General features: G+C 44.5%; 1 protein-coding gene across 6 annotated transcripts in view; it reads left to right on the plus strand.

Moving 5' to 3' along the window:
- Window positions 1-23,939, plus strand: part of DMC1 (DNA meiotic recombinase 1) — a 1,265,506-nt gene that overhangs the window by 794,696 nt on the left and 446,871 nt on the right. For all 6 annotated transcript variants that reach the window (XM_078683618.1, XM_078683629.1, XM_078683640.1 and 3 more), the window contains one exon: window positions 20,893-20,965. In XM_078683618.1, coding sequence (XP_078539744.1) covers window positions 20,893-20,965 — 73 coding nt within the window. The remainder of the gene's footprint in view (window positions 1-20,892; window positions 20,966-23,939) is intronic.

The raw sequence follows: 23,939 nt of genomic DNA on the forward strand, positions 1-23,939 counted from the left end.
ACAGGTACAACAGAGGGCGCATCTCACACAGACAGGAACAGGGGCCACATCTCACACAGACAGGAACAGAGGATGCTTCTCACACAGACAGGAGCAACAGAGGGAGCATCTAACAGACAGGAACAACAGGGGGCACATCTCACATAGACAGGAACAGGGGGCGCATCTCACACACGCAGGACCAACAGGGTGCGCATCTCACAGACATCTATCTGTCGCCATCACTCTATCTATCTATCGCCCTCACTCTATCTATCGCCCTCACTCTATCTATTTATCTATCGCCCTCACTCTATCTGTCTATCTATCTATCGCCCTCACTCTATCTATCTATCGCCCTCACTCTATCTATCGCCCTCACTCTATCTATCTATCTATCGCCCTCACTCTATCTATCTATCTATCCATCTATCCATCGCCCTCACTCTATCTATCTATCTATCTATCTATCTATCTCACTCTATCGCCCTCACTCTATCTATCTATCTAGCTATCTATCTCCCTCACTCTATCTATCGCCCCTCACTCTATCTATCGCCCCTCACTATATCTATCGCCCCTTACTCTATCAATCTATCTATCGCCCTCACTCTTATCTATCGCCCTCACTCCATCTATCTATCGCCCTCACTCCATCTATCTAACGTCCTCACTCCATCTATCGCCCACACTCCATCTATCTATCGCCCACACTCCATCTATCTATCGCCCACACTCCATCTATCTATCGCCCCTCACTCTGTCAATCTATCTATATATTGACCCTCACTCTATCAATCTATCTATCACATTCACTCTATCTATCTATCTATCTATCTATCTATCAGACTCTATCTATCGGACTCTATCGGACTCTATCTATCTATCTATCTATCTATCCATCGCCCTCACTATATCTATCTATCTATATCTATCTCACTCTATCGCCCTCCATCTATCTATCTATCTATCGCCCTCTATCTATCTATCTATCGCCCTCTATCTATCTATCTATCTATCTATCTATCTATCTATCTATCTATCTATCTACCTATCTATCTATATATATATCTATCTCCCTCTCTCTATCTATCGCCCCTCACTCTTTCGCCCCTCACGATATCTATCCCCCCTCACTCTATCAATCTATCGCCCTCACTCTATCAATCTATCTATCGCCCCTCACTCTATCAATCTATCGATCTATTGCCCTCACTCTATCTATCGCCTTCACTCTACCTATCGCCCTCACTCTATATATCTATCACCCTCACAGCATCGCTCTGTGCAACCATTCAACAACAGCTGGTTCAAATATGTTCTATCAATGTTTCAAGCTTTATTACAAATGTCACAAAAATATGTTAATATTTCACCTCTGTTCTTGGATTTTCGTCACAATAAAATACACTGAACATATTCTTCACAAAAGTTATTTACAATAGTTTAAGCTATTGCTATTATAAATTACAAGAACTTTTGTTTAAGTATTAATGATTTAAAAAAATTAAAAGCCATTTGTATTTGTAATATGAATACATCTAAGTCACGTACATACAAAACATGTTGCATTACAAATGCTATAGGTGTCACATTTGCAAAAGTTAAAAGTATTGGCATTGTAAATGACAAAGCTATTAATTTTGCTATTTTCAAGACCAACACATAAAAAAAATGTGTCATTTACAAAACCAATAGCTCCAACGTTTCTAATGCGAGACCTATTGCATTTCCAATGCTTGTTAAAAATGGGGACTATAATAGATGTGGCCCAGGATGGTGGCTGGTTCCCCTTTACTGCGGTATTAAAGATGTTGGTCAGAACTTGTGCCCAGAAAACGGGATGCGTTTTATATAAATCCGCAGGAACACCGTCTGGGCCTGGGGCCTTATTACTGGACATAGCCTTTATGGCCAGAACTACTTCATCCTCTTTAAAACTCAAAGGCGAGGTTGAATCTCTTAAAACAGCACAGGGGACCAGAGCTAAAGATGGGGGAGTCTCATATATAGCCTAAAAATGTGCTAGCCACTGTAATTGTAAATGTACAGGAATTTATATAGCGCAAATCACCAAGCGGTTTCTAAGCGCTTGCTTAGGGAACCCGTCCTGGTATTCCCCTGTGAGATAACCCCGGCAGGGTATCCGCAAGGTGAAAGCCAGGCATCCCGCCGCGAGGGGCCGTTGTGGAGATTAAGCAAGCTATTGCCCAGAGTCGCAGAGTGTGAACCCATGAATCGAGTAGGCACCGGAGCGAGAATTGTCGAGTCCATGGACATTTTAGGACTCAAGACCCCGCCGAGCCAGGAATTGAACCCTGGTCCCGGGCTGACCTCTGCTTCCAGGTCTGCCTCCTCTAACCAGTGAGCCACACTTCTCCAGTGTGCATCGGTAATATTACATTCTACCACAGTATTACCACTTTCAGAAAAAAAGGCTTATTTACAATTTCCCAAAAACTGCGGCTGTTTTTTAAAACCTCGGCTGACATCAAGGCCTCCCAAGCTTCCTTTCTGGTGTCTTTTTTCCTTGCTCTAACAGCTAACTTGTAATCCTTTCTGAGTAAGGCCAATTTAGTCCTATTTTGTGGGATCTGTTTAATAGCACTCATTAAAAGGCTATGTGCCTGAGAACAGGTGCTATCAAACCATTTCTCGGCCATTTGTTGCCCCCTTTTTACCGGGGCCATTAAATTCAGAGATATTTGTTTGCAAATGACCGTAAAGGCCTCAATAACTGCTGTGCCCTCAGATGTGACGTCTAGACATATATCCAGCATGGCCTTTGCCGACAAGAGAAGTGTATCTAAAAAAATCTCCGGAATTATCTTTGTCCATTTCTGCCTTCTCCCCTGATCAGTAGGTTTGATGCTAACCTCCGCCCTCGTGTGACTCATGGGTTGCACCAGGCCACACTCTTTATTTAGTTCCAGAATAACCGGATTATGATCACTAAAATGTGAATATTTTGCACTATAAAAAGTAACACTAGACAACAGTAGGGGTGACAAAAAAATATAATCAATCACAGTAATACAACATCTGACAGTAAACGTTGGGATCCTGTTAATTGGTTCAAATGTACTTGGTTCATAAACATCCACTACTGCTAGGACCTCTTCCAGACATTCCCCCTGTCTGTTATGCTCAAAATGAGGTAAAGCATATACTGTGAACTCACCACTATCCAAACCCCCCTGACAATCCTGCTCACACGGATGTATATTAAATCACCTAAAAGAATAATCGGGTGAAAAGTGGTTTGATTTTCCCTATACTCCTCTAAAAAGGATTTTAAGATCAACAGATGTTCATTTCCATTCGGACAATCTGCTGAATTATAAAAATTTACTACCAGAAGTTTTGTGGTGTTACGATGCCTCAATTCAACTGCTAAACAATGGGGTGTTCCTACTTCAACCCTTTTATACAACCACTGCAGTTTAACAGAGAATAACAAAGGAGCCCCCCTTTAGCTCTACCAGAGGACGCATATTCCGCTGGCTCAGAAAAAGATGTATAGCCGTCCAACCACCATTCTCCCTGCGGGCCCAAGTCTCCTGGAACCCCACAAGATCATACGAGTTAATCAGTTCTAACCACTTGGGGTTATCTTTTTTAGCTCTTAAGCCAGCAATATTCCAGCTCAAGATACCGAACTTGGGCATGTTTAGATTACTTAGCCCACATGGTTCAGTATTCTCTAGGTGACTGTTCTGATTGGAGGACATTGTTTCCAGTCAATCGTTCTCATCCAGGGTAGTAGGTGGCGGTAAACTATTTACATTCTGGTTGTTTTTGCCCGCTGCACTTAACATCCAATGGCTGGGTCCTCCCCCTGCACATTTACTAGACTCCTTGTCAATTGTGGGCCAGATAATAATCCCCCATTGTTTGTGTTATTTAAATATTGACTGAGTCTTGGTAAGGTACCCCCAAAACCTGACTTTACCCTAGGGGTCCCAGTATTTAGATTTTTCCCTTTAGTTGGTGGATAAAAAAAGGCCAGGGGGGAACCCTAATGCCCCCCTGCACTCCAAGGTGGGCAGTCCTGCATATCTTCCCTGCTAGATCATCTCTATCGAAATTTACCACTACACAATCGCCCTCAATTTCCTTTGGGGTTGGACCTACCAAGGCTATACGTCTTGCCATGATAATGTGAGGCGATACTTTGAGGCTATTTTCCCACTGGTTGCAATCTAGCCAATATTTTGCTTTTCTCAATAGATCCACAGTTGGTTCGTGGGTGTTGACTTTCAGCGGTGGTACGCCCGTGAGAACAACCACTAAGTTATTTGCTTCTGGTGGCAGGAAGAGTCGGCCTACAGTAGGGGGAGGTGTGTTAGTGTTGGTGCTTAGTCCAGGTTTGGGGCGCTTGATGTTTCTCTAGATTTTGTATTTAAGTGCCCAGCAGTTTCCTTGGACAGAGCTGGCTGAGGCCCCTTATTCTCTTTAACCACACAGCTATTCAATACACCAGCCTTTCTTTGCTCGTTACGATTACCTCCATTAATCATAGTGCTTTTGGGTACCTCCTTACACCGGGCTAGTGGTTTATCAAGCAGTGGTTTCGTTGTCAAGCAGCAATTTGGGCATGTGCCACTACCAGATATAGCTTTATTTACTGTGATAGTAAGAACTTCAATCTTGGATTGCATTCCCTCTATTAGCTTACACAGTTGATTTACTACACTAGTCAAAGCAGCACTATCGCCCCCTAGAGGAACCGAAGGCATAGAGAAATCGGCGCGCCCCCCTTGTTCCATATCACTAATACCTAGTACAGGATCTGGAGAACATGATTGGTTTAAGTGGGCCCCAATGACAGTATCAGGGCTATCAATATTTGCTAACGCGGAAACCCTATTTTGGCAGACTATAGTGGCCTCAATTACTGGTGGACAGATTACTCCTGGTTCTAAGTCAGAATTACCATTCTCATTTCTTCTGGGAGTATCATTCACTTTACCAGGAGCACTATTACATTGCTTTCTCCCCAAGAACATATCAGGGACCACTATGGAGCCCTGTTTACCAGCCCCCCTTGACTCTTCGAACACTCCCCCCACATTTTCAACAACGTTCCAGTTTATCGGGTCATCTGACATAAGTAGAGTTTCACAGTCCTCCACCAGCCCTTCAATGCGGCTCATAACACAGTTTTCCCCTGCATGCCTTAGGGCTTTCTCAGACTTCCTTGGCTTTTTTACTTTAATCGATGCATTTGGGCCCCCTTCCATATTTTTTCTTTTCCCCATAGTTCGTAGTAAAATATCAATAGTACCTGTACGAGTCTCGGGGGTGAATAGGGGGGTGGCCCAGCCCTGCCTCGTCCTGCCCCGGACGGCGACAGACGGCCCGCCGTTTGCCCGGGCTTAGCCCGGCGCACGCCCGCGCGCGTCCCGCGGAGCGAGAGGCGCGAGCCGTTGTTGTAGGGCTAGAGGGAGGGGCTGTGTGGCGCTCGTTGGTCCCTGTTGCCGCCTGGGACTTGCGGTTCAGGAATGTGCCCCCTTAGCTCTCCGAAGCGTCTCCCGCGGAGCGGGAGGCGCAAGCCGTTGTTGTAGGGCTAGAGGGAGGGGCTGTGTGGCGCTCGTTGGTCCCTGTTGCCTCCTGGGACTTTTCGCCAACAAGATCTCAGTTACTGAGACCACGAGAGACGCCGCATCCTGGTGGATGACCAAAGAAAACATTTCTCAGGGTCTTTCTTTCAAGCTATCCCCGGCTCCTCACATTATTATGCATCTATATACTTTCAAGACAAGATTCTCAGAATAGAAAATAGGAATACCTTCCACAATGCCCCTATGTGGTACACAAGCCTGTGCCCAACACTTACGGGGTGATTACAGTTGGAGAAAACAGGAAAGGTTCAAGGCAAAACAAACGTTTTTCTGTTTACATATACATTGCACGGAAAATATCAAGCTGCACCATTACAGAAAATCAATCAATCAGATTTGTATTGGGTGCATGAGCAAGTCGACGGCGTTTCGGTTCCACTAAGGAATCATAGGAACCATCATCAGGACAAATAAATAATTTTGCCTTTTCACTAAACCTCAATTTTGCCGAGGCAGTGCGCATTCGGGCACAGTCCAGGGAATATCTCCATGACCGAAGAAATCGGCTTGCCCTGGCGTCGTCCGGTTACGATCGTGTAACTTGGTCAACCTGACGCCCCACCTTGGGCTATCGGTCCGGGCCACACGAAGTATCGACCTTACTGTGCCCGAATGCGCACTGCCTCGGCAAAATTGAGGTTTAGTGAAAAGGCAAAATTATTTATTTGTCCTGATGATGGTTCCTATGATTCCTTAGTGGAACCGAAACGCCGTCGACTTGCTCATGCACCCGATACAAATCTGATTGATTGATTTTCTGTAATGGTGCAGCTTGATATTTTCTGTGCAATGTATATGTAAACAGAAAAACGTTTGTTTTGCCTTGAACCTTTCCTGTTTTCTCCAACTGTAATCACCCCGTAAGTGTTGGGCACAGGCTTGTGTACCACATAGGGGCATTGTGGAAGGTATTCCTATTTTCTATTCTGAGAATCTTGTTTATTAAGTAAACCTGAATGACCTCTGTCCGGCTGGACATGTCCTTCTAAAAATATAGAATTGATTTTGTCTGTATTTATTGGTTGTGTTTTATCATTTATGCATGGGACCACTGTTGTTTCCAAAAAATTGTTCCCCGAGGTCCCTGCCTGACTGAATTGGGGTCCCTTGTTGTTAAAAAGTCTATATACTTTCAATGCACGTATGGTTCTATATATTTATCACGTTCTTCTAATTTAGCATTTCCAGTGCACTACCCTATTTCTCACCATACAGTTCTCTCAATATATCTTCTAGCCCAACTTTCTGACTCATCTCAAACTACTTTCTACTACTCTTTCCAATGCACTACCCTATTTCTCAGCCTATACATCTATCAATATATCCTCTATATCCACTCTCTCATTTATCTCAAACCCCATACCACTACTATGTTCCCGAAAATAACCCTTTCTAGACTCTCCCCTACTCTACCCCTCCTTGCATCATCGGACACCTCTTTTTAGTATACCGATCCCCCAAAATAAACCTTTCTAACCTCGTCCCTCTGACTCTTCCCCTTCAAAACCCCTTTTTACTCCTCCAAAAGCCTCCTCCTACTGCTATGACCTCCCCCAAAAAATAAAATCCAAATCCTTCACTCTTCTATCCCTCGACTATCCTTTTCAATCGAAATAACAGACTAACATGTTCACTTCTCAAATTCCATATTCCACCATACTAATTCACCACTAATCTTTTATGGGTTCCAGAGTAGTGTGCTACTCGCCAATAAAGTGTTTCAACACCCCATCGGGGTTAAAGAGCTATATAAATGCAAACCTTTTATCCTTTTCTACCCCTCCCCAACCCTTCCCAATCCAAATAATTGACTAACATATCCACCACTCAAATTACTTGCATATTTCACTATACTAATTCAACGCTAATCCTCTATGGGTCCTGGAGTAGCGTGCTACTCGCCAAAAAAGCGCTTCAACGCCTCTTCAGGGGTAGTAAGCGCTATATAAATGCAATTACAATATAATACAATACAATAACTACGGGCGCCTCTCTCGAAGGCCGGGGAGCGGTGTTGCAAGACCTTCATGTAAGCGGCCGATGGCGGCCTCAGCATCAGCTATAGCGTATCAACCTGCTAGAACTCAGGGCGATTCGCCTAGACTTACAAGCCTTTCTTGCACGAATACAACAGTCGACAGTCCTTATACGTACGAACAACACGACAGCCATACATTATATAAATGAAGAGGAAGGCGCCAGATTTCGTCTGTTGTCGCAAGAAGCCCAACCAATCCGCGCGGAACATCTTCCAGGTGTCCTCAACAAGGCAGCAGACAAGCTCAGCAGACCGATGTCTGTCAGCCATGAGAGGGAACTGGACAACTTCACTCTACAGAAGGTGTTTCACAGATGGGGCACACCTTCAATAGATCTCTTTGCCACTCCGGAGAACAAGAAATGCCGGTTCTAAGCAAGCAGGATTTACCATCCGGTATCGTTGGGGAATGCGCTTTCGATGGCCTGGTCAGGCGCATTTGTTTACGCTTCCCCCTCCCCAATTCCTCTGATCCCCAGAATTCTCAGGAAGCTCAAAGCAGGACTGTGCAGGATGATTCTGAAAGCTCCAGCGTGGTCCAGACAGTTTTGGTTCACAGAACTTCACCTTCTCTTCCTGGAACTTCTTCTTCCTTTGTAGCCAATTCCTTCGCTGCTGACGATGTCCCAGGGCCAAGTTTGTCATCCAGATCCTCAGTCTCTTCAGCTCTCTGCATGACTCCTGAGCAGCGAGAATTTCGTGGGCTGAATCTCTCAGCAGAATGTAGAGAGGTACTCTCTCAGGCAAGAGCCCCAAGTACGAATAAGCCATATGAAGTTCTTTTATACATTCTATCATTAGCAAAAGCGGGACTGACTCACTCTTCTATCAAGGTTCACCTGGCGGTGATTTCTCGCTTCAGACACACGTCTGCAGGCCCCTCACTCTGGTCAGCAAGAATCATTAAACAGTTTCTTAAGGGACTTTTCAGAGTCTTCCCTCCGGTCAAGCTTCCTCCTCTCCTGTGGCATCAGAACTTAGTTCTCGCCCAGCTTTTGAAGCCTCCTTTTGAACCTATTCACAAGGCAGAGCTGAAATTCCTCTCCTGGAAGGTAGCGCTTCTTCTAGCTTTGACTTCAGCTAGACGTGTGGGTGAATGCAGGCTCTCACCATTCAGGAACCTTTTCGCCAGATCAAAAAAGGAATAGTCATTTTACGGACTAACCCAAAATTCATACCTAAAGTTCCTTCGGAATTTCATTTGAAGGAGCTGGTAATTCTCAATACTTTTTCCCTCAACCGGCTACTCTGACAGAGAAAGCACTTCACTCTCTGGACATACAAAGGTGCTTACAATTCTATCTTCAAAGGACTAAAGACTTCAGAAAGCCTTCTCAACTATTTGTATCTTTAAACGACCCTCGTAAGGGGTTTCCCCTATCCAAACAGGGGATCGCGCGTTGGATTACTAATGCTATCCAATATTGTCACAAGGCAGCGGGCAAGCCCCTGGAAGGTCGAAACCTTGCTCATTCCATGAGGGCGATTTCCTCTTCTACAGCCCTCTTTGCTGGTGTTCCTCTCCAAGAGATCTGCCGTGCAGCTACCTTTGTCTGAACTGGGGTGGTGTGGAGTGCAAAAAAATGATGGATTTAGGCCCAGATCTCTGTACTGGGGTGAATGTATGACATTGTTCTGCATTCAGTTCAACAACTGTTGTTTTTGCATGTGCAGCTACCTGGAGCAGTACACATACTTTTACTAAACATTACTGCCTGGATGCGGCGACACAGAGTGACGCAGCAGTCGGCCAAGCAGTCCTGAGGAATCTTTTTCAGTAGTGGTGAGCTTTTCCTTTAATCCCTCCTTCCATGTTACTGTTTGCACATTTTTGACCCTCATGTGTTGTGTTTTCTTATGTTTTCTAAGTATGTTATAGACTATTAATAATGTCTTTATGGTGAATATGCTATTGATTTGTTCTTGATTTTATAATAGTCATGGTTCCAAAAATGTGCTGATAACTGCTAGCTACTCTGATACAAGCATGGGAATCTATGAAAGTTCCAATACTGGAGTAAGAAAACTAGTTACTTACCTGTAACTTTGGTTCTCCAGTATTGAAAACTTTCATAGATTCCCATGCGACCCACCCACCTTCCCTGGAAAAGCTAAGCCTCTTCCATATTCAGTGCTTTGGTTACACAACGGCTACGAAAAATCTGAGGTTCTGAGAATCTCTTAGGAGGGTTCCAAGGGGTGAGGCCAATCTGATTGGTTGTTCATTTTTTTTAATCTCTTTTTACAAAAAGAGGTAGATGGGATGCAAAACAGGAATGGGCCTAGGCCTGGGTTCTGTTTTAGTGATAGTTTCTATTGCATTTTTATGTATTCCCGGGACTCCAATTCCAACGACGGGGAAAGATACAAGCATGATAATCTATGAAAGTTTCCAATACTGGAGAACCAAAGTTACATGTAAGTAACTTGTTTTCTTCTATTCAGCGGCGGCTCATCTGCTATAGGGAGCGGCAGCTGCAAAACTTGAAAAATAAAACAATAATAAAGCAAGTTTATTGTCATTTTATTTTTCTCCATGCCTTGTAGTCTTAGGGGCGGGGCCAGGGGGATGACAGGCACTGAAGGACTGGTAGGTGCACAGTTCTTAGTGCTCATGACGGATTGTCTGGCCAAACTGTCATGCGCACTGAAGCTCTCTCCAATCTGAGCTCTGATGCCTGGTTGGATAGAGTAGGCACAGGCTACCAGTCTCCCTGGGAGTGGAAATTGAGGGTGCCCAGGCCAATCCGGACGCACTTCTCAGGATGTGAGAGCAACATCAGGATTGGTCGCAGGGCAGTCTGGGAGCCTGTGCCTGTAGTGCAGCTAGAAGAACAGCGATTCGGTGGGCTTCAGGGACGTTTTTTGAAATTGTATTTTTTGTTTTGTCCCTCTTCCCACCCCACCACTTTGCCCCGACACCAGCTGTGACTGGTTCTATTACCACATTTTGTTTCTCAATATTGGCACTTCATCATCAGCAGTGATTACACTTTCCACAGAAATTGCTTTAAAAATGAAGTGGGAAAATAGTTAGTGAAGCCTTATGGAGAGAAAAAAATGAACTGTCCATTTATGTTCCCAGGCTGAAACTGCAACCCAGTGGGCACAGATTAACTTTGGATCTTTGATTAGCAGTGCCTAATTTGTAAAACAAATTAGTGCCAGTGCTCTCGTCAGGCAGCTACTGCAGCTTCCACCAAACATTGTCCTGCTATTCTGCCACCAACAGTAACAACACAACTACTACAATACAGTCAGTCCGCCTCATTGAATGCGGCAGCCAGACTGGTTACGGGTACCAAAAGAAATGCGCACATCTCCCCAGTCTTGAAATCCCTAAATTGGCTGCCCTACGAAGCACGAATACAGCTAAAGATTGCTTGCCTATCGCACAATGACCTCCATTTCAAAACCCCCAGTTATCTATCGCAAAAGCTAGAACTATCCGGAGGGGGTAGACCCTCTAGGAGTGCCAACTCTCTTCTCCTGAAACCTCAGATCTTTCACAAAAAGGGAACATGCCACTAAGCTTTCTCCGGCTCAGCTCCGAAGATCTAGAACTCTCTCCCACCGGAAATGCGTAGAATCTCCTCCAAGGTTACCTTCAAATTGGAAGTAAAAAGATTCCTAAGACTTAAACGAGATATAAAGAGCTTGAAGTCGCTCCTTCTATCACTGTTGGGTAAAGCGGCCCTTATTAAAATGATGTCACTCCCCCGGTTTTTATATGCACTGCAAAATTCACTCGACCCGGTCCCCAACTCCTATTTTACAGAAATCGAGGGGCTCCAGCAGAACCTCCTATGGGACGGAAAGCAGCGAATAGCTTTGAGAAAACTAACCCTTAATTGGTATGATGGTGGAATTAGCCTACCAGACATTAAAAAATATTATTGGGCGTCGCACCTTGCAGCAATTAATCACGGGGTCTATGGCTGTCCAGATGATCCTGGCTACAATATGGACAGATGTATCCTCCCCAGCGGTACCTACATTCGGGCACTATATTCGAAACCGGGTAGATATACCCTATTGGGCCCTACTAAGCACTCTACTCACGTCTGGCACACAGAAAATAGGTCGTTGGGTGGGGGGGAGAAGACTCACTCTAGCAGCGCCATTGTGGGATTCACAGGATTTAGGTGACCTTTGGAGAACAAAAGGATTTGATAAGTGGGACCTTATTGGGATCTTGCGTGTTGGGGACCTCTGGGCCCAGGATGAGATAAAACCATTTGCAGCTCTTCAACAACATGACCTGGCAGACTCCGAATATTTTCGCTACATGCAAGCACGACACTCACTTCGTTCGTGCTTCCCGGCGGGGTTCTCTCCTCCTAGTGCTTCTCCCCTAGAAGACAGAATACTCGATTGCCATGTACCGGAAAAAGCCATTTCCCTAATATATAAAAAATTGATAATTAACATGGAAAGCCCCCTCCACACATTACGGGACAAATGGGTGAGCGACGGTATTGAAATGGATGATGAGGAGTGACAGGAGGCGGTTTCTTCCCCAAGAATAGTTGCTATTCCAGCGCGCCTGCGATTGATCCAGCTTAAAATCCTACACAGGGTTTACGTGACGGGGCCCCAACTATTATATATGGGGATGCCTGGGGGGGGCTGCAGGAGGGGATGCACGCAATTAGGCACTTTTATGCACATCATACGAAGATGCGCCTACATTCAACCCTACTGGGGAAAAATACATGAAATAATCAGCGAGGTACTGGCAATTTCACTCCGCCCGGTGGCGCGCAGATGCCTCCGCAACATATGGGAACCCACTGATTTAAATGGTCACCAAACGCAATGGGTCCCCCTGGGGCTTACAGTAGCCAAAAGAAATATAGCACAGCTCTGGGGGGCTGGACACGGACCCAAGATTGATGATTGGAAGAAAGACCTCGATTGGTGCATGCACAGGGAGAAAACAGTCTACATGGCCCGTAGTTGCCCCCGAAAATGGTCCAAAATGTGGGACCCTTGGAATGCATATCGAGGTGATATTTGTAACCCACCCCGGAGAAGTGACATTGATGAAGCCCGACCCCATAACTTCCAATGAAAAAGTCTTGTTTGATAAATGATCACTGTTTGTCCCCACTGTAAATGTATCTGCTAATTCTCAGTTTTGTATGTAAATGTCAATGATTGTTAATAAAAAGATTTTTTTTTTTTTAAAGATTCCTTATGAATAAGTTCTTACCATAATGGGTTGTTGGATCGTGTGCTCTAATGCATTGGACTTACACCTTTAAACCTTGCGCAGGATGCTATTCCATCTTGATATGTACCAGTTATTTTCTATTTATTTTGCTGACCCCGTTTACTTCTAATTGTTCTTTTCCTGTGAATTCTTTTTTGATATGTGTTTCTGTCTGTATTCCTATTTGACACTTGTTCTGCAACTGTTACCTTCCTTTCCTCACAATTATAAAGCGCTCTGATATCCCTCGGGATCATGTTTGTGCTATATAAAACTTTATAAATGAATACTAACCATTACACTCCTACAAGTGTGACAATTCAGACTATTTCAGGCCCCCAATGCCATAAGAATGGCTTGAGCGAAACGTAATAGTCATTTTAAGGGAATATAGCATTATTACTTAACTGTTGTTGTGGTCATCTCTAACTTACTTAGACAGCGCCACCTTGTGGCAGGCTGTCCCAAGCACCGGCGCTGACAATTAAGTGCCGGTGCCGAGCACCAGAACCACTGGCTCAAATTAAGTACTGTTGATTAGCCATTATGATCATAATATAAAGATCTTCTCTCAGTTCATTTTCTAGTTCATTTTCTAGGCATCCGAGGCAGGGCAATGAGTTGTTTATTAACTCAGTGATGATAGAGAGCAAGGAATACAAGTAAGAAAAACTTCCTTCATTATCATGGAATCCTTATTGACATTCATGAAGACTGAACATAATATCAAGTTCAATCCTCATTTTGATGTGGGAAGCAGAGAAAAAAGAGACTTTAAATAAAGAAGTGATCTAGAAAATAAAACTCTTCTAGTGATAATATTATTTTTATGTAGCACATAGCTACCTTAACAGGGTTTCCAAGCAGCTAGGCACATTCAGGTAGAGCAAAAGAAACGTATATATACAACAGATAGTTAGAAAAGCTAGGCCTTTAATAGTTTTTGGAAAAACATCAAAAGACTTACAGGATCTCATAGAGGCAGGTAATGAATTTCATGATTTGGAACCCAGATAGGAAGAAGACCAGCCATCCTGTCGGGCTCATCTAACTCTAAGGACTGTAGAAAGGTTGCAATTGCTTGATCGAAGGGGACAGCTGAGACAGTAGGGTACCACCCAGTTACTCCAGTATTGGAACTTTCTTAGATTCCCATAGCTTGTATCATTACCCATCATTGGAATGGGAGCCTCTGTAAATAAAAAATAACATAGCAGTAGGTACAAAAGAGAAAGAAATGTCTAGGCCTCATCTCATTTTGTAGCATATACACCTCTTTTTGCAAAAGAGACCAAAATCATGGACCAACCAATCACATTAGCCTTACCCCATAGAACCTTCCTGAGAGAGCCTCAGATTTTCGACCGCACGTTGTGCTAAGGGAGTCTCCACTGAGCCCTGCTCAGATTTCTCTTCAACTTTGGATTTCATCTATTTTTCTCTATATTTCTCTTCAGGATGTCAGACAAGGAGAAGAAGGCTTTATTTAAAGCCTGTGCTACTTATTCTAAGAAAAGGCTTTACATGGAGGACATGCATAAGGACTGCATTTATTGCTTTTACCCTGATCACAAGGCCACTGAATGTAAGATCTGCAGGACCTTCTCTTCCAAGACCCTGGGAGACCGCGCGGGACGTTTACTGACCTGGTTGCAAAAGCTGAAGTCACGTAAGGAAGAAGTATCCAGTGACAGTGATGATGCCTCCTCAGCAACATCTTCAAGGAGGTCTAGAAAGAGAGGTAGGTCTTCCCCTTCGACTTTGGCTGATCCTCCTACTAAGGCCTTACAAAAGACTTCTGATAGGTCTGGCAGGCCCAGTCCCAAAAAATCTCCTCACCGAGGTGTAAAGGAGAGGGAGGGACTAGTTTCTGAGGTACTTTCTACTCAGAAGGCGAGCCATGGACCTTCTGTTTCTCCTCCACCATTGGACAAACCAAAGCTGTTAAAAAAAATAGCTTCTGTACCTCAGGATGGAAAATCTGAGATTAAAATCCGTCCGTCGTCAACGACAACATCAGGTACGTCGACAACGGCATCTAAAATTCACCGGACGTTGATTCCAGCTCCGTCGACGGGAGCGTTGACGAGGACATCGCCTTCGACGACGACGACGACTCCGTCGACGCTGCAGGTACCTGTTACGATGTGATCGATGATGATGACAACCTCGACGTGATAGTGTCGACGACGAAGACTACGTGGACGACGATGATGTCAACGTCGACATCTACAGTTTTGCTGACAACAAGCTCGTCGACGGTACCTTCGACGTTCAGCCCATCGTCTTCGACGACGACCTCGTCTACGATACAGAAAGTTCAAATTTCAATTAAAAGACGCCAAATAACACCAGAAATGACATCTCCTCGTAGAGTGACACCATTACCTCCGGCATTGTTTTTGGATGAGAAATTTTCAGATGAAGATGAGGGTCCATATGGAGATGCATACAGTCCATCCAACTTCAAGTAAATTACCAGGACTCAGACTCTGAAGATTATTACATGGAACAACTGCAATACCTTCCACAAAATAGACCTCAAGAACATTTACAACAGGGTATGGTGGCCATGCCGTTTTCACTTATTAGCGATTTGCAAGTCATGTTGTTAGATTATAAGAGGAGATTTCCATCACAATCCTCTGAACAACAATCAATGCAAGCGCCTCTTCCGCCACCTCCAGCCCATTCTTCTGTCACAGCAGCTCCTCAACTATCTTAACCTTCGGAGCCAGAACCAACAGAAAGTCGCCAGAATGTCGTCACTGTGCATGATGATGATGATTCATCAGATGATGACCAGAATGTAGAAAAGGTCCCAAATCCAGATAGAGAATGGGATGAATATGTCATTCCGGATCCTGCTTCACCATCACCGGAACCTATAGATTCTCCTCCAGCAGACATCGGAGGTTTCCATAATCTGATGGAAAGGGCTTACAAAGCGTTTGGTCTTCCCATTCCAACTGTACGATCGGAATGCTTTCTTTATGATTTTAAGGAGCCTTACAGAAAATCTTTCCGATCTATCCCGATTGTGGAACATGTATGGAGTGAGGGGATAAAGGTGATGCAGTCTCCAGCTACCGTCATCCCTGTTCTTCCGCGACTGGAGAAGAAATACAAGGATCTAGAAGATGGTCCCGCTTGCCTGGTTGGTCAACCGAAACCGGACTCTGTCATCTCTCAGGCGGCTCAATGGAAGTCAAAAAATTCATTGGCGCCCCTTACCACACCACTGGATAAGGAGGGTAGGCGTCTAGATAATGTGGGAAAGAGGTTTTCCTCTATGTCCAGCCTCCTTGTTAGGGCTGTCAATGCACTTGCAATTTTGGGACGATATGATCGCCAAATGTGGTGCGACTTATCTCTATTTCTGGACCAGCTGCCAGATGATTCCAGGGCTGAGGCAAAGGAGATCCTGGAGGAAGGAGAGCGAACTTCAGAAATAATCTATTGCGCGATGGACATCGCCACCACTGCTTTCCGCGCCTTAGCAGGTTCTGCAGTTCTAAGAATACAAGGTTGGCTTCGGGCCACCTGGTTTCGCCCGGAGGTTCAAAATAAAATCTTAGATTTGCCATTTGATGGGGAAATGCTTTTTGGAAAGCATGTGGACGACGTACTGCAGGATATTGAGACGGCAAGGTCCCTTGGGACTTTGCAATACCGCAAAGTACCTATCCGTGGTGCAAATGGGAAAGGTTGTTCTACATACAGAGGAGGATACCAACAGCGGCGCTACTCCTCCTATTCACAGTCTTCACAGTCGTACAAGCCCCAGTACTTTCAACGCCATGACCAATCGGCGTCTTTCTCGTGCCAGCCTTCAAGAGGACAACAAGGGTGTCAGGGGATAGATTCCTCTAAACGCCCATAGCGGCTTCCCGACTCTGTCTACTGTCCCTTCACCCCCTGTAACATCAGTGGGGGAGAGGATATCACAAAGCCTCCGCAGCTGGGAGATCATAACATCAGATCGGCGGATCCTCAATATCATCCGGTTTGGCCACCCGCTAGAGTTTCAACACCTTCCACCTTCCAGAGCCCCTCGCGCCACCAAATCAAAACATCTACATCTTCTACGTCTCGAAGCTCATCAACTGCTCGTCAAAGGAGCGATAGAACCGGTACCTCTATCCCAACGAGGCAAAGGGTACTATTCCAGGTTTTCCTGGTTTGCAAGACAGAAGAAAAATGGCACCCAATCTTAGACCTAAGGGAGCTCAACACCTATCTCATAAAGCTCTGGTTTCGGATGGTATCCCTTTAGGACATTTTGCGTCTTCTGAATCCAGGCGATTACATGGCAACTCTGGAACTCGAGGACGCATACTTCCATGTTCCTATCCACCCAGCCCACATGAGATTTCTACGCTTCACAGTAGCCAAGAGCCACTTTCAATTCAAGGTCCTACCTTTCGGACTCAGATCCGCACCGCGGATATTCACGAAAGTATTGGCCCCTGTAGCAGCGTTTCACAGAAAACAGTCACTGCAGGTTTTTCCCTACCTAGTCGATTGGTTGATAAAAGCTCTGTCTTCTCAGGCAACTATAAGTGCAGTCGAAAGTTGCATTCACCTTTTCAATCATCTGGGCCTTCAACTCAAAAAAGACAAGTCAGTCCTTCTCCCTTCCAGGTCGGCCAAGTTTCTGGGGGCCATTCTGGATACAACTTGTTGCAAAGCTTTCCCATCAGAAGAAAGACAGAAAAGGCTGATTTCTTCCACCCGTCATTGCAAAAAAGACAGTCTCTGTCTGTCCGCCTATACCAATCTCTCCTAGGATCAATTTCATCTTGCATTCCCTTAATTCTGCATTGCAGATTTCGTATGCGCCTATTACAAGAACAACTGAACATGCAATGGCGCCAGGCGGAAGGTTCGTTCGACGACAAGATAATCGGTTCTCCTCTTATGAAAGAGGCGGTCAACTGGTGGACAATCAAAAAAAATATCTCAAAAGGTCTCACTTTCCCGGTGGCTCCAGCTCCTTTGAGACTGACCACGGACGCCTCTCTAGAAGGCTGGGGGCGGTCTTGAAAGACCTTCAAGTAAGTGATCACTGGAAACCCGAACAACGCATTCTCCACATCAACCTTCTGGAACTCAAGGCGATTCGTCTGGCTTTACAGGCTTTCCTCCCAAGGATTCGGAACTCCACCGTCCTGGTCCGTACAAACAACACAACGGCAATGCAATATGTGAACAAACAAGGAGGAACGAGGTCTCAACTTCTTTCAGAGGAGGCCCAGGAGATTGGGATGGGGTAATTCTTCACCATATCACTCTTTCGGCGGAACATATTCCAGGTACCCTCAACAAGACAGCAGATACTTTGAGTCCTCTGAAGTCAGTCTGTCACGAGTGGGAACTAGACCAGGGCACTCTCGACAGAATTTTCAATTGCTGGGGCACTCCGTCCATAGACCTGTTCGCCACCCCAGAAAACAAGAAATGCCGCTTTTACGCAAGCAGGGACCACCATCGAGAGTTGTGGGGGAATGCTCTTTCGATGGCCTGGTCAGGCGCATTTGTTTACGCCTTTCCTCCAATTACCCTGATTCCAAGATTACTCCGGAAGCTCAAAATGGAACCCTGCACAATGATTCTAATACCACCGGTGTGGCCCCGCCAGTTCTGGTTCACAGAGCTACTCCTGCTCTCTCAAGATCAGCCTATTCACCTGCGGCCCATTCCTTCTCTATTGACGATGTCCCAGGGCCAAGTGGTACATCTGGATCCAAGCTCACTTCAATTGATAGCGTGGCTCCTGAACACCGAGAGTTTCAGAATTTAGATATTCCTCAGGAATGTAAAGAGGTTTTAGCTCAAGCCCGTGCACCAAGTACGAATAAAACCTATTGTTCAAAATGAAAACGTTTCTGTTTATGGTGCCACTGAGAAAACATTCATCCTTTTTCTTCTGCTCCTCATCAGATCTTGCCCTACATTCTGTCTCTGGCCAGATCAGGTCTCTCCCATTCTTCAATCAAGGTACACCTGGCGGCTATATCTAGATTCAGACGGACAGCCTCTGGCCCTTCCCTCTGGTCTGCAAGGATTATCAAGCAATTTCTGAAAGGGCTCTTTAGGGTTTTCCCTCCAGTTCGACCTCCGCCTCCCATGTGGTAACTCAATTTGGTTCTTGCTCAACCTATGAGACCTCCGTTTGAGCCTATTCATAGAGCGGATATTAAGTTTCTGTCATGGAAAGTGGCTCTCCTTCGCGTTTTAACATCAGCCAGGAGAGTTGGAGAACTTTAAGCTCTCACGATTCAGGACCCTTTTTTACAGTTTAAAAAGGACACTCTGATTCTAAGAACAAACCGAAGTTCATTCCAAAGGTTCCTTCGAATTGTCATTTGAATGAGCCGGTCATTCTAAAATCTTTTTTCCCTCGACCTACGGCAGAAGCGGAAAGGTCTCTTCACTCCTTGGATGTCCAGAGATGTTTGAAATTCTATCTTCAGCGCACCAAGGATTTCAGGATATCTACCCAACTCTTTGTTGCTTTTAGTGCTCCTCGAAAAGGATTTCCCCTTTCAAAGCAAGCGATTTTACGTTGGATTGCCAGCGCGATTCACTACTGTCACCAAGCAGCGGGTAAGCTGCTGGAAGGACGTGTTCGAGGTCACTCCACAAGATCAGTCTCATCGTCTGCTGCTCTTTTCGCTGGAGTTCCTATCAAGGACATTTATAAGGCAGCTACATGGAGCAGTGCCTATACTTTCACAAAGCACTACTGCTTGGACTCTTCTACGTGGAGTGAGGGGACAGTGGGACAGGCAGTCCTGAGGAACCTCTTCGAGTAAGCGATGAGCTTTCCCTTCTAACCCTCCTTCCTGTTTTTGCACATTTTGTATCTGATAATGTTTACTGACTAATATTTCAATCTCTGTTTATTTCTTTTAAAAATATGGATACAGTTATTTCAGTATTTATGTCACAAAATGTGTTTTGTTGCTAACTGCGAGCTACTCTGATACAAGGTATGGGAATCTATGAACGTTCCAATACTGGAGTAAGAACACAAGTTACTTACCTGTAACTTTGGTTCTCCAGTATTGGTAACTTTCATAGATTCCCATGCCCCCACTCTTCTCCCCTGGGAAAGCTCAGCCTTCAGCATATGTGGTTACTGTTACACACCGGCTACGAAAATCTGAGCCTCTCTCAGGAAGGTTCTACGGGGTGAGGCTAATCTGATTGGTTGTTTCAATATTTTGGTCTCTTTTGCAAAAAGAGGTGGATATGCTCAAAATGAGGTGAGGCCTATGCCTTTCTTTCTCTTTTGTACCTACTGCTATGTTATTTTTTATTTACTGAGGCTCCCATTCCGATGACGGGGTATGATACAAGCTATGGGAATCTATGAAACTTACCAATAGTGGAGAACCAAAGTTACTGGTAAGTAACATGTTTTCCTATTTGAGGTAGGATGGGTCCAAGTTCAACAGAGCCTTATGCATATAGCACAGAGTTTTGAAATGAACTTCAACATAGGTTTTGCATTGACAATGACCCACGTGAGCATAGATTCCGGAGTCAGAAAATAATACCTTATAAATGTATAGCCTGATCTACAGATATTGTTTCAAAAGATCTCCACATTTGTGGGTTAAAGAAAGGAACAGGGTGTACCTGCAAGTACATATTTTGCTATGCAAAATATGTTTTCTAGATGCTTGTAGGTCACAATATCACTTAAAAAATGTGAAATAAACGTTGTGTCCTAATTATTGTTGTACAAAAATATCATCTTACTTTTTTTATTGACTTCTGGACGTCGAGTGTTTTTGTAAACTATATTTAGGACACAGTATTTTTGTTCGATGATATTCTGTCAACAGCATTATGGTACCACACTTACCCAACAGAGTTTCCACCACTCTGGGTAAAGGGGCACCAGGATCTGCCAAAATAAGTCACTAGCTGTCAACAATATGTATATTATTTAAGTTTAAATGGTTAGCCCATTTTTCATTTTAGTCAATCCCACTTTTGTTCTTTCTCTTTTTCTGTCTTCGCAGTTACATCCCAGCTCCCCGGAACAAGCGGGTACACAGGCGGAAAAGTTATTTTCATCGACACAGAAAATACTTTGTATCCATTGAGCGTTTGAAATGAAAAATATAAAATTTGCATTTTTTTAAGATGATGGCATCCTTCAGGGCAGTGCCAGCAGCATGCCATTCAGAAGTGAAACAGCGCTGCTAAAGCTGCAGATGCTAGTCTTTTTGATGAATAGCTCTTGGAATGTCCATTATGTCCTTATGAACTCTCTTTAAACCAGCTGATTAAACAGGGTTGAACATTTTTAAAACAGTTCTCCAAACCATGGATTCTATGTCAGGACCGGAGGCGAGGATTATGCTCACTTTTATTCCTTTTGTTATTTCTAGCAGACTTTAACTTTAATAAACTACTTTTCCCAGAATGCCACTGGAAAGGACTACAAAGTTCAACAGGCATCACTGACCCATATAGGCAGATATCCTTTGGTTCACTTCCTCTGTCTTTCCTGCTTCTAGAAAGATAAATGTGTTCTTATTGTCTATTGCGTTTGAATGTTTGCATTGTTGACATTTAACCCTTTTGTGATCCCAGATTCCTGCCGCAGGTGTGTGACTCAACACTCCATTCGCGGCTGTGTCCCAGTAATTAATTTGGGGCTGCAAGAGTGTGGTGAGGCCATTCGCCTGCTAGAGGAGGCCGCAAAGAGATACACTTCCATATTCAACCCTGGGGATAACTAGAGCTTGAACTGCCGTCTTGAAGTAATTTTTTGGTAGGAAGGGTTTCAGCTTCATTAGAATATTTATCTGGAAATTCGCTCCCTTTGTTGCGTTGCCAATGTGTTTATGCATGTTGAGGTTGTAGTCAAGGGTTATACCCAATGATTTTGCTGAGTCAATGATTGTTGGTTGAACGTTGAATGCCTTGAGGTGTTTGAACCAGTCCTGGAGGAGGGCTATTTTGGAGGGATTAGCTATAAGTAGGAATTTCGTTTTGAGTGCATTTAGCTTGAGATGGTTCTCAGCTAGCCATGATTGGGTGTTCAGCAGCGTTTTGTTAAGTAGTTTGATGTCTTCTGGAGTATGAATCTTAAGGTACAGTTGTGTATCGTCTGCGTACATGTGAAATTGGACGTTGTATAGTTGCAATAAGACAGTAAGAGGTTCCATAAATAGATTGAACAATGTCGGGGATAGTGCGGACCCTTGTGGGACTCCCAGAGTTACTGGTACGGATTTGGACAAGGAGTAATTGACCTTGAATTTTTTAGTCCGGTTTTGAAGAAAGGAGGTAAACTAATTGAGCACTGAGCCTGATAGGCCCATTCTGAGATTCAGCAGGTCAATGAGATTCTCATGTTTGACCGTATCGAAGGCTGAGGAGAGGTCTAAAAGGATGAGTAGGCATGATGCATTCTGATCGAGTATTTGCAAAGCGTCGTCAATCATGTGTGTCATGGCTGATTCGGTGCTGTGCCCTGCTGTGAAGCCAGATTGGTGATTGTCAAGCAGGTTGAAGTAGTCAATGTGTTTTGTCAATTGTTGGAGTACAAATGTCTCCAAGAGTTTGGATAGGGTAGGGCTGTTAGAAATAGGGCGATAGTTGTTAAGGTCCATCGGGTCAGCTGTGTTTTTTTTAGGATGGGTGACACTTGACCGATTTTGAGGATGTCAGGGATGCAGCCTTGATGCATGGAGCTATTGATGATCTTGGTCCAGAGCGGCAAAATCAGAGGGGTTAGGTCTTTAACAGCATTAGCGGGGAGAGGATCGGTGGTATGATTGGCCGGCTTGAGAGTGCTAAGAATCGTGCCTAATGCTTCTTCAGAGTAGGTATTGAAGGAGGACCAGGTTGCTTTGTTTTTTAGCTCGATTTTTGGGGGTGCTTGTTGTGGCGGCATTGGAAGAGTGGGAGGGATTTTGGTGTGAGGGCATGACTTTAAGACTGCGGTCATTGAGAAGATCTTTCTTGGATGTTTTCGGCTTTTAGATTAAAGAAAGCTGAGAAATCGTCGCATGTGGGTTGAGTGTGAGAGGTGTCTTGTAGATGTTGAGGTTCATCCTTAGATTGGGATTTGATTAATTCAAATACAATTTGGGGACGATTTCTTGCTTGGTCTAATTGGTGGGTGAAGAATTCAGCTTTAGTGCGTTTGATCTTTCTATAGTAATCATTTCTCTTATTCCTTAGAATTTTAAGGTGCTTGGAAGATGGGGCTGATCTCCAAATGTGTTCTCGAAGATCTGAGAGCGTGTCTTTCACCGTTCAGCAGGTCATTGAACCAGGGTTTAGAGTTTTTCGAGGAAACTCTCTTTAGTTGCAGCGGAGCGACCTCATTGATAACCGCAGACATTGAGTTAAGGTAGTGGTTGGTGAGGTCATGTACGTTGGAGAGGCCATCCGGAGGTTGGAGTAGTTTGTGGGTGTGTGTGGGCAAAGTGTTGAGCTTGAGTTTTTTAAAGTCTCTTTTCCATATCTTTGGTTTAGTGAATTGCGCTGCGTTGAGTTTCACTGTTTCCCTGACAAAGAAAGTGATGATGTGGTGGTCTGACCAATCACAGGGAAGGATTGAGTCCAGCTGAATGGAGTTATTTTTGGAAATTATTAAGTCCAGGATTGCACCTTTGTTGTGTGTGAGGCTATTGCAAATTTGGGTGAGGTCAAGCGCGCCGATGAAGTTTTTGAGGCTGTTGACCATTGAGTTGTTGAAGTCGTTCCAGTGGAGATTGAAGTCGCCTAGGAATATTTGAGTGTTTTGACATCCGGTGGTCGTTGTGACCATGTCCATGAAGTGTTCAGTGAAGGTAAGGTTATCACGAGGTGGATGATATATGATGTGCAGGGAACATACTGGTGTGCCATTGCTGGTGATGTCGATGCACATCTATTCACAAGAGGAGAATGTGGAGGATAAGGCTCTGTTTACTGAGATGGTGCTCCGGTATATGCATGCTATTCCTCCCCCAGTTTTTTCGCTTCTATTCAGTCTGATGATGTCGTAGTTTGGTGGTACCAGAATGTCCAATAGGGGCGAGGAGGATTCAGTTAGCCACGTCTCTGT

Source organism: Lissotriton helveticus, chromosome 1_1, assembly GCF_964261635.1.
Source record: "Lissotriton helveticus chromosome 1_1, aLisHel1.1, whole genome shotgun sequence".
Taxonomy (NCBI): Eukaryota; Metazoa; Chordata; class Amphibia; order Caudata; family Salamandridae; genus Lissotriton; species Lissotriton helveticus.